This window comes from Mixophyes fleayi, chromosome 5 (genome assembly GCF_038048845.1).
Source record: "Mixophyes fleayi isolate aMixFle1 chromosome 5, aMixFle1.hap1, whole genome shotgun sequence".
Classification (NCBI taxonomy): Eukaryota; Metazoa; Chordata; class Amphibia; order Anura; family Limnodynastidae; genus Mixophyes; species Mixophyes fleayi.
In genome coordinates this window covers 217456077-217471973 of record NC_134406.1, presented here as the reverse complement: position 1 = coordinate 217471973, position 15897 = coordinate 217456077, and the positions used below count along the sequence as shown (strand labels likewise).

At 37.6% G+C, this 15897-nt stretch overlaps 1 protein-coding gene across 3 annotated transcripts in view; it reads left to right on the top strand.

The window, feature by feature from the left end:
* Nucleotides 1-15897, top strand: part of TRAPPC8 (trafficking protein particle complex subunit 8) — a 115953-nt gene that overhangs the window by 30462 nt on the left and 69594 nt on the right. For all 3 annotated transcript variants that reach the window (XM_075213466.1, XM_075213467.1, XM_075213465.1), the window contains 8 exons: nt 3185-3409; nt 4825-4933; nt 6767-6961; nt 7482-7642; nt 7930-8004; nt 8233-8359; nt 9718-9875; nt 12165-12607. In XM_075213466.1, the coding sequence (XP_075069567.1) occupies nt 3185-3409; nt 4825-4933; nt 6767-6961; nt 7482-7642; nt 7930-8004; nt 8233-8359; nt 9718-9875; nt 12165-12607 (1493 nt within the window). The remainder of the gene's footprint in view (nt 1-3184; nt 3410-4824; nt 4934-6766; nt 6962-7481; nt 7643-7929; nt 8005-8232; nt 8360-9717; nt 9876-12164; nt 12608-15897) is intronic.

Sequence of the window (15897 nt, the reverse complement as noted above, 5' to 3'; positions counted from 1 at the left end):
TGTCAGAGAGAGTGTTATTAATATAAAGCTCCCCATCTCCATTACATTAGGAATGAGTTCAGTTTCTCAAAAGAAAAAAGAATTATTATTTTTTTTTTTTATACATATTGTTGAGCAGGGTTGCAGGATTAAAATCCCTGTTTCCTGGAGGCCTCCCCTTTTTCCTGAAACCCTTACCTATCTCTTTTGCTCTGGGACCCAGTTCCCTGACAGCTGCGAGCTGAAATTCGGGTTAGAATTACCGTAATAACGGTAATACTTTTTAACGCCGCATTACTTTTGCAAGTAACGTGGCTAATTGAATATGCCCCTATGAGTTTTATTCTATTTTTATGTGGTTTTTTTTTTATCATTAACATTTATTCATGTGAAGAAAATGCAGGATTACCGTATTTCCCCATGTATAAGACGCGCCTTTTTCCCTAAAATTTTGGGTCGAATAACTGGGTGCGTCTTATACAGGGGTAGTAGCACTTACCCTGTCAGATGATTCCTCTGTCCGGCAAGGTCTTCTTTCTGTCTGATCCTGATGCTGAAAGGATCAGACAGAGAGAAGACAGAAGACTTTACCAGACAGAGGAATCATCTGACAGGGTAAGTCAGAATTCACTATAGCGTTGTCTCTCCTCTGTATAAGCTGCACAAATACTCTGTGAAAATATTGAGGATAATGTTTATCCTCAATTTTTTCACATGATTTATATAGGTGCGTCTTATACAGTGGAGCGTCCTATACATGGGGAAATACGGTAATAGACACAACTGAAAAAAAAAAAATACACAGAAAACCTAGTCAAAATAAAGATGTATTTTCGCCAACCCCCTGAAGTCTATCCACGGTCACCAATTTAAGAGCCCCTAGTTTAAAGGTACCTTTGTTTACATTTATCAGTGTGAAGCTTGCTACATTTCAAAAATTGGCTGGGTATAGCTGGAATTCGCACCCACTGTGCTGTTTTGTGTCCCATAGCGCCTGAGGAAGTATTAAGTGTTTGTGTTAGATCATTCTTCCTACTGATCTGGATCTAAATTGGAGAAAGAGTAGGGCCTGTTCCCAAATTCATATTACACTTTGGTGTGGCTGCTCTGCCTCTGACTATAACCTGGGTGTGCCAATTAGAACCTCAGTGCAACTGCTGCAAACAAATAAACAAACAAAATAACCGGTTGTTCACTTTTGTTAGTAATTGTATAGAGGTTTCCTGTTAAATTCTGCCTCTCTGACCACTAACTACTTTCATTCATGTATTATTTGTACTGTTTTTTGAATGTGAGAAGCAACCTGTCTACTACAAAATAATATAATGTAGGGTGTGTCCTGTAGCTCTGCACTGTTGGTGTTCCTGTCTAATGTCCTGAATGAAACCTTCTCCAAACTATTTGTCTGAATATAAAAAAAATACTCCTAACTTGAATGTAAGCTGAGGTAGGTTCCATAAGAATGTGAATCAAACCTCATAATGTTAGCATTATTAAACAAGTCATTCACCTGCTGGTATCCTTTAGATACGCTTATTTAAGCAAATCTAGGAGCATTTTTTCAGTAACTACCACAGTGTGAGAGTTTGGCTGCGGCCATATACTGCTGCACTGTGAAAGAGCAGTCAGTATAACAGACAGGATCTTGGAAAAACAGCATTCATAGGAATAATACAAGACAAGGCTCCAGCAAGAAAACAGTCAGTAAAAGCTGTAAATCACAATCTTTTTGGCCTGACACGTTTCTCAGTGTTTGTAGTTTAATCAGAGGCACTGGGCCAGTAAACCTCCCTTTGAATACTAGTGCTTGAGGTACTTGGACACTTAGGTTAGGCTATGGATCTGCATTGATAGATTTAAGGAAACAAAGCTGATCAATACTACCATGTTGTTGGCCCAGGGATTGCCATTACAGGAAACTGGATCCAAGTACTTTTTTTTTTTCTTCTTCTCCTTTTCAGCTTTTGACCATTGTGGGAAAACATTGTATGTATTTTCATCTAGATCTAAAAGTTTATAAACGATCTATATAATTGTGTATGCCAGGGGTGAGAAAAAGTCTGGGCGCCTAGAATTAAGGTGCCTGTGACCAACTGCGTTCCCGTCTCCTTTCTCCAACACTGACTGATTTGTTAGTGTTCAGCATGGGAAGCAGAGATGTTACACTGCAGACACGAGTATACGAGTGATGGGCAAATTCCACTTGTTGCCCCTCACTTGCTCCAAAATGCCCTCCACATACCAGACTCCCATTTGAAATAAAATTATTTCAGACCTCCTGCTTGCCATAAAATGCTTCCACAAGATGTCAGATTTCAAACACACTCCAAAACATCCCCAATTAGCACCCACATGCCACTCTAGTAACCTAATCACAGCCTAAAAATGACTACCCTTCAGTCCAGAGCTTGAGGAGGGAGATCATATGGTGCAGAATATACTACACTCCCTCCTTCTCCTTTGTGCTCTGTGTGACCTCACTACATTGTGTAGAGTAGGTTGTGTGCTGCAGAAGCAGACTGCTCCTGTTCAGTCTTATTCTTGGCCTTATATTATAAAGCAGAAAATAAGTCAGAGCGGTGGCATTGAGCAGGGAGCCGCTAGTGAAAGCTCGCTGGCCCACCTGTTGCCCATCACAGCAACAGACACGCAATAAACAGATGTGCTCTCCCTGAGCATACAGCAAGCACCAGCTACCTGCATTAACATGACACTAGACGTACACAAGAACAAGCTGCAGTAATGTGTAAGCTTTAAGTGGAAAGTCCCTTTTGATTATCAGTGAGCAGAATGAGAAGCATTTAGACAATGACTATTATGATATTATTTTATTTTCTGAATAGAGTTTAAACAGGCTTAATAAACCTTATGTAAAAATATTGTTATCACAATCTGATATATTCCCCATCTGGAGGTCATTTACACAGTGCTCCTGGTGAGGTGGGTGGGGGATGCGGTGTTTGTGTGTTAAAAATGGATGCATGAGGTGCTTTAGGCTGGCTTTTTAAAACATATTCATGTCTCTTAAATTTTGCAGATTCTTGTGAACCCTTGGTGTACACAGAAAAAAAAAAAATAAATTTATTTAATTTGTCACCAAATTAATGAGTTTACTAAATTCCTGTTGATGTAAAATTGCTGAAGTGTCTTGTATGTAGTAATGCCTCATGGCCTCTTCTCATATTGTTTTTAACTCTTCTCCCAGAAGAAACATGCCCTGAGGTGTTATTGCCAGGCAATGCAAGTATACAAAGGGAAAGGCTGGTCATTAGCAGAAGACCACATTAACTTTACTATTGGACGACAGTCAGTTACTCTACGCCAACTGGACAATGCAGTCTCTGCTTTCAGACATGTTTTAATCAATGACAGCAAACAGCCAGCATCGCAACAAGGGAGTTTTCTCCGAGAGTATCTGTATGTGTATAAGGTAAACCTTTTCAACTTTGTTCTACATTATTTAAACACACTGTTAAATGTTCATTGTTTCTAACTTGAAAATTGCTTTTTTTCCTCTCAGAAAGTATTGCAGTTTATCCATAACAATTTCACCTTATTGGCTTGTATTTTTATTCACAATTTATCAAACTGCTTTCATTTTTGTAGTTTAATCTTAACTTAGTGTTTAAACTTCTTAACCTCTATTTGTTCCAGGAATTCTCAACATTTTGAAACTGGGAGAATAGGAAGTTTAATATGAAACTGTTACTGTGTTCCAAGAGACAAATTTGATGACCTGCAGGTCAACCTTCAATTAAAAAAAAAAAATCATTAAAAATCAATTTTTACAGTACTGAGAAACAATCGCAAAATGTATTATCGCCAATTAACTGCTGGTGGTCTTTAAGGCTCTAATAATCAGCAAAATTCACTCAAACTAAGAACTTGCAATATCACTGAGACATAAAGCACTCAATGGGAGTAGGAAGTATTACTAAAACTTCCCACCGGGGCAGATCTGGTGGACCAATTTTTTTTGATTTTTAGTCCGTTTTGTCCATCTTATTTTCACAAACGAGATATTTGTGAAAACTGCTGTATAGGCAACACTGCAATTGATGTTGTAACTCATGATGTTTGCTTTCATTATTTAAATTGTAGTACAAAATGTCAGTTACAATCGGATTAGCCACTATTGATTGACAGCTGTTTTTTTGTTTGTTACCTGTACTCCAGTGTTCCTAAATTTCCACTCTATATCTTGACTTCACAAGAGGCTTGAGTATGAATTAGCTGCTGTTAAACAAATTCCCCACTAGAGAGTGACATATACCAATTTAACAGTTCCATGTACTGCATTTATCTACTGCAGCCAAATAAAATGCATTGTAGCTATTTTGGATTACACTGTGCATTGCACACACCAGATGTGACATTGCAGTTCTTTCCTTTTTCAAGCAACTTACACACATTACAAAACCTATGCAGTAACCCATAATCTTCCTCTCCCTGTTTCTTGAAATTGGCACTTAACACTTAATTTGTTGTTTTCATTAGAAAGAAAGTATTCTATTTGTTTACTCTCGCTAAACTAACAGCAGAGATGGTGTCATTAAATTAAAACTAAGCTAAGACCTGTTGCCTACACTTTAAACAGTTGTTTGGAAAGGAATAAAAATGTTCTCAGTGATTTTTAATTTGTCATACCTCTCTGGAATATGTGAGGCAGTGTGTCCTTTAAAACATAGCTAGTTTTCTAGTTTTTTAAAGTATTTTACAACACCACAAAGCATTTATTTAGTGACATTCAGCATTCATGTTTACAATAGGCTCAATAGGTCTTTAATTACATTTGTGTGACATACTTTTAATTTCTAACTGTAAGTGTATATTTTCTCTCTCCAGAATGTATGTCAACAATCTCCCGAGAGCCCTTTACCTCAGCTCCCTTTACCGTATATCAATAGTTCTGAGACTCGAGTGTTCTTTGGACATGACAGGCGGCCTGCTCAAGGTCAGTATATACTGGAGTTTACAGGCATCCATTTGCATTTTCTGAATCACACAATAACAAATCACAGCAAAGAGAAAATATTTTACAAATCTAATGAACTCAAATAATTCAGGGCAACTTCTCCAGACTCTCAAGAAACAAACAGGTATTTAAGCTAAGGATTATCAAGGGCGAGGAGTAGACCCTTGCTCAAACCTTTCACCCAAACTACTCTTTATTCTAGTACTCTCCCAAGTGTTGAAATGCCTATGAATTTAATTGATAAACGAATGTACCCCAGAGGATATGATTTCTTTTTGGGAGTCTGGGATTTAAGAACCGTATTGCAAGACCATAACTATTGGCTATTTCCCCTGTTCTGTTCTTTAACATAGTGTATTGCAAAACCTTGAATAATTATTAGGTATATGGTAAAATGTCTGATTTAATAATTATTTACCTAGTTAGTCGTTTTTTTTTCCCTCTAACTGGCTGAATATCTCTTAGGTAATACATTTATTTCCATTGCTTATCAAACTTTTCTGTCTTAACTGTCTTTTGTTGATGTTTCTACTGTAAAACATTTATTTTAAGATGACTAATTGTATGGCATGTGGTGTGCAACATATGCATGTCTTTACATCTTTTGCTTTACAATATTACATTTAGTGGACATAAAAAATGAAATGTCAACATAAGGGTTGTAAAGTTATTTAGGTTCACACCTCATGTGCACGCGTCCATTTTTCAAGAACATGGTGAATGATAATTCATATGACCACGTCACCTTCTTCCACTGCTTGCTAGTACATTGTGTTGCTTGTATCACTGAGATTATATCCGTACATAGCCAGGTGTGATGTGTGATTTAAGCACTACAAAGCAACTATGATATCCTCCTGCTCCATGGAGTTCTTGTCATACCATTTTTGATGAAAACGGCAAATTTCAGCCTGTGATACCAGCAGCAGTAAATTGATCTGCAGTTCCTGGCATGTTTTGCCATGTATTTTGAATTAATTCAGATATATCACGATCCTGAAGTATGTGCTTCCAACAACTGTCGTCTTTTGCTGCTGATGTGTTTCCTCACAGTTCTATGATGGCATCACCTTAGACACCGTTTGGTCAATAATGCTCCACAACTATTGCACTTATTTCAAAGTTGTTGTGATCTCCTCTTGCAGTCCAGTATATTCATGTATTTATTTATTTTTATGTTTCATTTAAAGCATTCACATGCCTTTTTGATGTGTGTTCATTTTCACCCTTGTTTTGCCTTGTGGTACTTTTGGCTATTATTTCAATAGTGTAACAATATTTTGTGAAAATCACAGAAGAAAAGTTGTTTTACGTATCTTTTATTTATATAACACCACCACAATACCCTGCACTTTCTAAAGAATATATAATCATTCACACACTTTTTTTGCCAAAATCAAATAACTTGCTAGTATGATTTTAGACTGGGAGGAAACGGAGCAGCGTCGAACAAACTGCACAGATACTGCCCTGGTCAGAATCGAACCCATGGCTGCATCGCTGTGAGATAGAAATGCTAACAACTGTGCCGCTCTAATAATTGGCAACATCTATATAATGTCAGCATACTCTGCAAAGTTAGACCACATTTCCTAGTACAGTTTCTGGATGAGTAGTGATGATATCTGCTGTAGCATTAGACAGCTGCAGTGTGACAGATATGCATGTTGTCACATTGTGTCCCATGTTAGGTGTATGTAACCTATGATGCTTTTCATAAAACGCTGTAAATCCATGTGGATTTTAGGTGACACATGATTAGTGAGCAATAAGCTATTTATCAATTGTTTAATGATTTTTATTGTTTTGCAGGTGAAAAGCAAGCAGCCACTCATGTAAGTCTTGACCAGGAGTATGATGGTGATTCCTCACAGCAGTGGAAGGAGCTAGAAGAACAAGTGGTAGCTGTAGTTAATAGAGGTGTCCTTCCTCCCAACTTTCAGCCAACGCAGTATTGTTTAAGTAGCATTTCTGATAACTCCAAATTTCCTCTGGCTGTGGTGCAAGGTAAGGTGAAGACTAGACATACTGAAGTAGTGCTTTACAGGGAAAGTAATCTCTCTCTTAAAGTAAAGCAAATGTTCTTTAGGTTTCTGTAAATACCAGCTGTAATGCATGGGCATGTGTAATTCTTCATTCTCTTCTAATTACTGTGCATATCTAAGATCACTTTTATAAGAGAAGACGATTAATGTGATGGAAACTATAGGAATAAATAAGGAAATAACCTGTACACAATTTCAAACACAAAAAAGAAAAGAATGAAGTGACAATATGTGAATATTTGTCCCAGTTTCTTTTTACCCACATAAATGTGTAAAAATGTAATTTTTAATTAAAAATATTTTGTACTTAATGTACAAAACCTTTTAACTCTGCTTCTCTACTAAAGAATTACATACTGCTATTTATGCCATTGCCTTTACAGTATATTATGTTATGTTTTCCTTATTTATGTAGCAGATGTTTAACATTTTTGTTTCCTTTTGCAGTTGAAGTTTAACAACGATTATTTCTGTCTTTACAGAGCCAATAACTGTGGAAGTGTCCTTCAAGAACCCACTTAAAGTCCCACTATTATTGACAGACTTATCTCTCCTATGGAAATTTCAGCAGAAAGACTTTAGTCAAAGGCATGATGAAGAAGTTAAAGAACCAATCAGTAATGAAAAGGATCTGCTTTCAAAGGTCTTACAAATTTTGACTATTTTAGGTCATTTAGAGTTATTACTGCTGGCATTAGCAGTATTAGATCTTATATTAGTAACTATTTAGTCTAAGTGGCATCTATATATCCTTATACAAATAGTGTTCATAGTTCTGCTATTTAATGCTTACAATCTAGAATGGTTATAGAAGAGGTGAAACATTAGGTCTAGATGTTACCAATGTGATATCGGTAGAGCGAGGAGTTATGTTATAGAGGAGACAGAATTGTTTCCCTTGTCAAATACTAAATTGTTGTTCTTATTTAGGGAAAAAGTTTCAGTGATGTAATTGGCACAGAAGAAATACGTGAGTTTGTAATCAGCAACGAGGAAACAAAAATTGTAAGTATATTAATACACGTTTATGTTCAGAATGTATAATTGTTGCTAAAATTGCTATTTGAATTTAACTTTTAACAGTTTTTTAAAAGAAAAATGGAAAACATGGTATTAAATTGAACATTGCATATCTTTATGCTTTTTTTATATTTTTGATTTGCAAAATGCTAAAAACTGAAAAATAATTTTAAATCACTTCTGTCTTGTTGACTTGCATTGCTATTCTTACAGGTAAGGTTAAAATTATTTCCTCTTCAAACCGGGGAGTTGCATATTCTTGGTGTTGTCTACAATCTGAGCACTATCCAAAGTACTAGCGGCCTGGATGGAGTCACTCCTCCCAACAGTGTACCAACTGGTAACTGGATTTTAAGTTTTTGTTTTTAATCACCCTTATGCTTTGCTTAATATTTACTTTTGGATTACAAATATTTTCTTTCATTTTGCCAATAATAACAGAATGATTTTGTGTAATGCTAAGTTTATACAGTCAGCCGTATTAATTATTTCCACAACCTAGCACCGCAGTTGAAGCTTGACTTATCCTGTAGGCATCTACTGTGGCTCTTTTTTGGGATTGAAGACTGAAGTTTTCTTTCTAGCTAGGTTGTTTTAAACCAGGAGTTGAAGTAAGAACCTGTTTTCAGACGCAGATTACAAGTCAGAGACCAGGTTCTTGGCTCCTGTCTGCTATTCTGATTACTTCCTCTCCTGCATTCCTCATACAGTCATTGCAGTGGCATGCAGACCAATCACTGTGAGCTTCCTCTTCCAGTCACTATATAAGGATTTTGTGACAAACAGTAGTAAAAAACAGAGAGGAACTGTCCTCCTTACTTCTGTGACTCCTTGGAGAGAGTCAAAGTGGAGGGAGAGAGGCATCTACTTTTAATGTAAAGCAGCAAAAGTCCCGAGTCATTTACAAACATTTCAAACATATAATGGATTGTAAATGGTTTGCTTGCTCAATGTTTTTTATACCCGGTCTTGCAACTGTAGGCATTTTTATGTAATGGAAATTTAAAAGTTCAAATATACTTATTTTTATACAGTGGATATAAAAAGTCTACACACCCTAATGAAATTGCTGGTGTTTATGTAACCAGAAATCAAGATAATTTGTATCGGACCTTTTTCCACCCTTAATGTGACCTTGCAACCAACAAAAAATGCAAGTGAAGAACAAATAGAATTGTTAGGAAAAATGTCATATCCTCTGTACACATAAAAATGCATTTAATAATTATTACTATCTTTGTTATTTATAAAGTGCTGACCTATTATGCAGTGCTTTACATTGGGGGGCATCATATCATAAATAAATGACTTGAAACAGATGGTAAATATGGCCCCCTTTAAATGAGCTAACTGTCTAAGAGGTGTGGGGAACACCTGATGTATAAAGTAGTACAATTGTAGCTGCTGGTGGGGAAAGCTCATTGTACTTCCTCACCTAAACATGGGGCATCAAACATGTACATATAGGATTGTGGCATTAGGCTGTGCTTTTTCTTGTTGTTCGTGGTTTCGCTGTCTGTCAGTAGCTTACTAAATATATGCTACTTACTATATTGCCAACATAAAGTATTTAAGTTCAGCATAATCATCGAAGTTCTCCTCAACTTCTGTTTCTAAAGTTAGTAGCTTGAGACTCTACCGGATGTCATATATAATATATTAATGTTGTCTATCATTTTTAACAAAAATCTTTTCTAGGAAAATTCATTTCAAATGGAATGTCAGTAAGAGGACGACAGGACTTAGAAATACAAGGCCCTCGGCTAAATAGTACAAAGGAAGAAAAAACATCTATTCAGTATGGACCCGACCGCCGTTTAGATCCAATTATTGCCCCACAAATGCCTTTACTAGAGGTATGCTTTATTTAAAATTCTAGTAAGCATTGTGATTCAGAAGTGTAAAAGAATATATATATTGCACACACAGATACATTTGGTTATTTCAGATATGGCACAAGGGATCACTGCTTGGTTGGATATAGTATTCATTAAAACCAATTGAAATGGAAGATCTCTGAAAGTGTAAAAATATTTCTCCTGTGATGCATATCATTGCAGAATAATAGGAAAATCATTGGGGCAGGTACTATTAAAGAACAAATTTTTACTAACAGTTTTTACATTGCGTTAATATTGGACAAACAGGTAACATGAGATTAGTTAAAGTACTTGGTTGGCCCACTTTAATAACGTCTACTGATGAGGAATCACGCTGTTCTGGGTGTCTTCAGAAGACATTTGACTGAAAACATCATGTAAAGAATTAATTGGCTATGGGTGGGTGCTCAGTGGGATTGAAAAGCGGCTATTGGAAGGACCTTTTTATCGCACTGGTATTTTTTGTAAGGCAGTGATGCTCAAAATGTTTCCTTATGTAATGTAGTGTTTGCTTGGGAGATATCTTGCTGAAACACAAATTGTCTTCACAAGCACAGTCTCTTCACTTTTGTCATTTTTTTTTTGTAACTGTTCTTACCAATAAATCCTAGAGTGACAATTCTGTTTGCTGCCCTGCAGCACCAAACTATAGCAGAGGTTCCACTGTGCTTCATAGTTCTGGGTTCAGGGATTTTCCTAGATTTTTTTCAGCATTAAACCGTACAAAATGCCAAAAGTCCACTGGCTCAAAATATTGGTATTAAAGCTTTAGTTTTGCTTCTTTTGTTATGTTGAACAGGGACTTTTGGGGATTGTGCAGTAAAGGCATGCTCACAGTTGGCAGTTACTTGGATTGAAGTCTTCTAATCCAGCAGCCACTTTTGGTATGCTGATAAATGTTTTCTCATTTCTGACTATACTGTTTATTTGCCTCTTGGATGATTCTTGTTCCCACCCTCCTTTCCTGTTTTTTAATCTGACCGGACTATTTTAGGACTAAACTACATGAGCAATTTTTAGTTGCACAATCTCAGGCTATTACTCTAAAAAGAGATCACTTGTTTTGTAGACCATTGTTTTCTATACACTCTGAAACACATACAATTGCGTTATAGTATGTTAATCTCTTTCAGTACATAAAACTCAAGTGATCTCTTTTAAATATTTTAGTGGGTTGAGTTGCTAATTGCTCAATCGGGAGATATTAGTCAGTTCTCAGTAGGAAATATTCATTGAAATACAGAAGTTCTTTTTTTGCTTTGGGCGGTTAATCTCATAATATGTAAGGTTGCATTATGTTTTTTATGCCATTAATCACTTGAGATTTAATCACACAGGCTAATAATTGACCATTAAATCTTGGCATCCTACATTATTCCCAACAGTTGATTTGGAATTTTAGTTAGTGCGCCAATATCTTGATGCGTTCTTCCTTCTTTGATACATTTAATTACTTTCTGTAATTCTATTACTCACCGTCAATAACATGGTGAAAGATAGATAGTTGGTGTTTAGATAAAAACTTTATTAGTTTTACTTTAGAATTTGGCTACAGAGCAATCTATGATTAATGGAAATGTCAATATCCAATGCACCTATGCAGCAGCTGTCGTGGAATCCTTGTGCTGTGCATTCTTATTTGGGAAGCACAGTTTACAGGTATAAATTACAGTTATGACAACTTTCTGTGTACAAACCAAGTAAAATATAAAGAATAAATAATAAACATTTGCAATAGCATTTACATTATCCAATAAATACATTTAAAAAGCTGGAAATGTCTTAGTAGATTCCCTTCAGTGCAGTCAAAAAATATGAAAGACCAGACACTGTCTGTCAGAACATGGATCAGGTCAGTATGGCTGCAGACATCACTTCAGGTGTTATGATGGCCACACACGAGACAATCCTGCCCCTTGGCTAAATTGGACAACATCTAGCTGCTTATCTCTGGTCCAACAGCCAGATCACTTCCAGCTTTTTTTGCAGCCTGATGGATAACCATGCACATTATTGCATGTTATTGGGTGTAATACCACATGGTGATCAGCTTTAGAGAGGGCCAATAGCTAAACAGAGATCTGAACCACAGATTCTGCAAAGCACAAAGGAAATATCCTTTTAATTTGGGTAATTGCCTAAAATTTTAAGACTGACTGCTCTAGTATGACTCAAAAAAATGCATATCTTGTAATGGTTTACTTCTGTGCAAAGTTTCAGATTTATTTGATATTTAATATTATCTATATTATTCTTACCAAACAGGTGTTCTTCATAAATTTTCCCACTGGACTACTTTGTGGAGAAATCAGAAAAGCACATGTTGAATTTGTGAATGTGAGCAAGTGCCCACTGACAGGACTCAGAGTTGTATCCAAGAGACCGGAGTTCTTTACATTTGGCAGCAATACGGCAGCACTGACACCGCTAAGTCCTGCAGCATCAATGAACTGTAGTGCATATAAAACTGTTGTTACTGACTCTACCTCGGGGTGTCCCATGCAGACTTCATCTGTTACTCCAGTTGACTTCGGTTTTAGTGGCCCAAACCAGCCGGAGGTTGTAGATATTCCACTTACAGACTCTGTCTTAGCTCCTGGTGCATCAGTGCAGCTGCCAATGTGGTTACGAGGTCCTGATGAAGAAGGAGTACATGAAATAAACTTTTTGTTCTACTATGAAAGCACAGAAAAACAGTCAAGAATGCGGTAGGTTTATCATAAACCTAATGGAATAATCAATTATGGGTACATAGTAAATCTGGCTGGTCCCACTCTATGTTTATCTGGAACAATAGTAAGTCCAGAAAGCCTTACATTTTTGTATGTGTATGTGTAAGTGTGTATGTGTAAGTGTGTATGTGTAAGTGTGTATGTGTAAGTGTGTATGTGTAAGTGTGTATGTGTAAGTGTGTATGTGTAAGTGTGTATGTGTAAGTGTGTATGTGTAAGTGTGTATGTGTAAGTGTGTATGTGTAAGTGTGTATGTGTAAGTGTGTATGTGTAAGTGTGTATGTGTAAGTGTGTATGTGTAAGTGTGTATGTGTAAGTGTGTATGTGTAAGTGTGTATGTGTAAGTGTGTATGTGTAAGTGTGTATGTGTATGTGTAAGTGTGTATGTGTATGTGTAAGTGTGTATGTGTAAGTGTGTATGTGTAAGTGTGTATGTGTAAGTGTGTATGTGTAAGTGTGTATGTGTAAGTGTGTATGTGTAAGTGTGTATGTGTAAGTGTGTATGTGTAAGTGTGTATGTGTAAGTGTGTATGTGTAAGTGTGTATGTGTAAGTGTGTATGTGTAAGTGTGTATGTGTAAGTGTGTATGTGTAAGTGTGTATGTGTAAGTGTGTATGTGTAAGTGTGTATGTGTAAGTGTGTATGTGTAAGTGTGTATGTGTAAGTGTGTATGTGTAAGTGTGTATGTGTAAGTGTGTATGTGTAAGTGTGTATGTGTAAGTGTGTATGTGTAAGTGTGTATGTGTAAGTGTGTATGTGTAAGTGTGTATGTGTAAGTGTGTATGTGTAAGTGTGTATGTGTAAGTGTGTATGTGTAAGTGTGTATGTGTAAGTGTGTATGTGTAAGTGTGTATGTGTAAGTGTGTATGTGTAAGTGTGTATGTGTAAGTGTGTGTAAGTGTGTATGTGTAAGTGTGTATGTGTAAGTGTGTATGTGTAAGTGTGTATGTGTAAGTGTGTATGTGTAAGTGTGTATGTGTGTGTGTGTATGTGTGTGTGTGTATGTGTGTGTGTGTATGTGTGTGTGTGTATGTGTGTGTGTGTAAGTGTGTGTGTGTAAGTGTGTGTGTGTGTGTGTGTGTGTGTGTATGTGTGTGTGTATGTGTGTGTGTATGTGTGTGTGTATGTGTGTGTGTATGTGTGTGTGTATGTGTGTGTGTATGTGTGTGTGTATAAGTGTGTGTGTATAAGTGTGTGTGTAAAAATATATATATATATATATATATATATATATATATATATATATATATATATATATATATATATATATATATATATATATATATATATCTCAAATTTACTATCTGCTACAAAAGTATCAAATATTGGGGCAGATTCCATTAGCTTTAAGGTGCTCCCAGACATAGCCTCATTGTCTGGCTGCACACAAGCTAGCTAATACGGTACAGAAGTCTCTGCCCATTTTCCCTTGCATGTCTATGGGCAAGAGTGAAAATAAGTGGAGCTTTTTGTAAAAACTCAGAAGCTATTCCGGAGACAAATTGTGTCATCTTGCGCCAAATTTAGTCTGCCCCATTGTGGTGAAAATTGTTTAGTAGGTTGTGTTTAATTTCAATTCAGGGATTACAGTAGTGGTGCAATAATTTAAGCAACTCAGCAGTCACATTGTGACTGGTGTGACAACAAAGTATTAAAGGAAGTGGCACACCTTGATGTTGTGAAACAAAAATGCATTTATTAAGCTGTCGACATATGCAACAATTTTATGAATTTTAGTCACAGTGTAATTGTAAAATATCTCTTCATTGAACGATCTGAACACATAAAATAATCTAAATATGATATACTCTTTATTGCGCATGATCAGCATTTCTAATCTAATTATGATTAATCATTAAACCCAGTGGTTTCCAAACTTTTGCAGTTCGCGGCACCCTTAGAGTCTCCAAATTTTTTCAAGGCACCCCTCCAAAATAATTACTGAGCAGTCCTGTTTTAGAAGTAGTTGGGTAAAAAAAATTGTAATAAGTATTTAGGTTAGGACAGAAATACTTGGCTGTATGCAAAAATGCTCACTCTGCCCCCCCCCCCCCCCCCGCTGCTTCTCACGCTCCCCCCCCCCCCGCTGCTTCTCACGCTGCCCCCCCCCCCCCCGCTGCTTCTCACGCTGCCCCCCCCCCCCCCGCTGCTTCTCACGCTGCCCCCCCCCAGCTGCTTCTCACGCTGCCCCCCCCAGCTGCTTCTCACGCTGCCCCCCCCGCTGCTTCTCACGCTGCCCCCCCCGCTGCTTCTCACGCTGCCCCCCCCTGCTGCTTCTCACGCTGCCCCCCCCCCTGCTGCTTCTCACGCTGCCCCCCCCCCCGCCCCCGCTGCTTCTCACGCTGCCCCCCCCCCCCGCTGCTTCTTACGCTACCCCCCCCCGCTGGTTCTCACGCTGCCCCCCCCCCCCCGCTGGTTTCTCACGCTGCCCCCCCCCCGCTGCTTCTCACGCTGCCCCCCCCCCCCACGCTGCTTCTCACGCTGCCCCCCCCTCTGCAGCCCCGATCCTTCTCACGCTGCCCCCCCCCCCTCTGCAGCCCCGATCCTTCTCACGCTGCCCCCCCCCCCTCTGCAGCCCCGAGATCCTTCTCACGCTGCCCCCCCCCCCTCTGCAGCCCCGAGATCCTTCTCACTCTGCTCCGTGCCAGCCATAAAAAAAAAAAGAGCACAAAAACTTATCAATTCGCGCAGCGCCGAGACCCAGCATCGCGGCGCACAATATGGGAACCGCCGATTTAACCAGTATTTTAAAAAGTCTTGCGTATGTATAGAATGAATAAACTTGTACAATCCGATTTCTGAGCAGTCCTGATTTAGATAACATGGTTTTACATTGTTTGTATTCTACACACTTAGAGCACATTGTAAGGTCTCGTCAACTATGATATATTAAACAAAATTGTGTTTATTTGCTTTGTTTTAGTACAGCTACTTGTCTTGATCTGGAGATCATTCATGCGGTAGAAGTAAATCTGGTGACTGCAATAAATAAACAATACATTTGCAAGCACTTCTTGTAGTACAGTATCAATGCTAGGGGTAATGTCTAATGTACTGAAACATTTACATATATATTTCTGAATATGTTAAATGGCCAGTGGTTTATCATGATAGATCACTACACGTTTGAATGCTATTTTTATTTTTAACAATGTATTGAAAGGAATATAAATAGGTCCTGTACTGTATTATTTTGTTGCTATTTAGCACCACCAAAACAATTTTTTTTTATTTTTTTTTGCTATGTTTTCCTGCTTCCAGAAAAT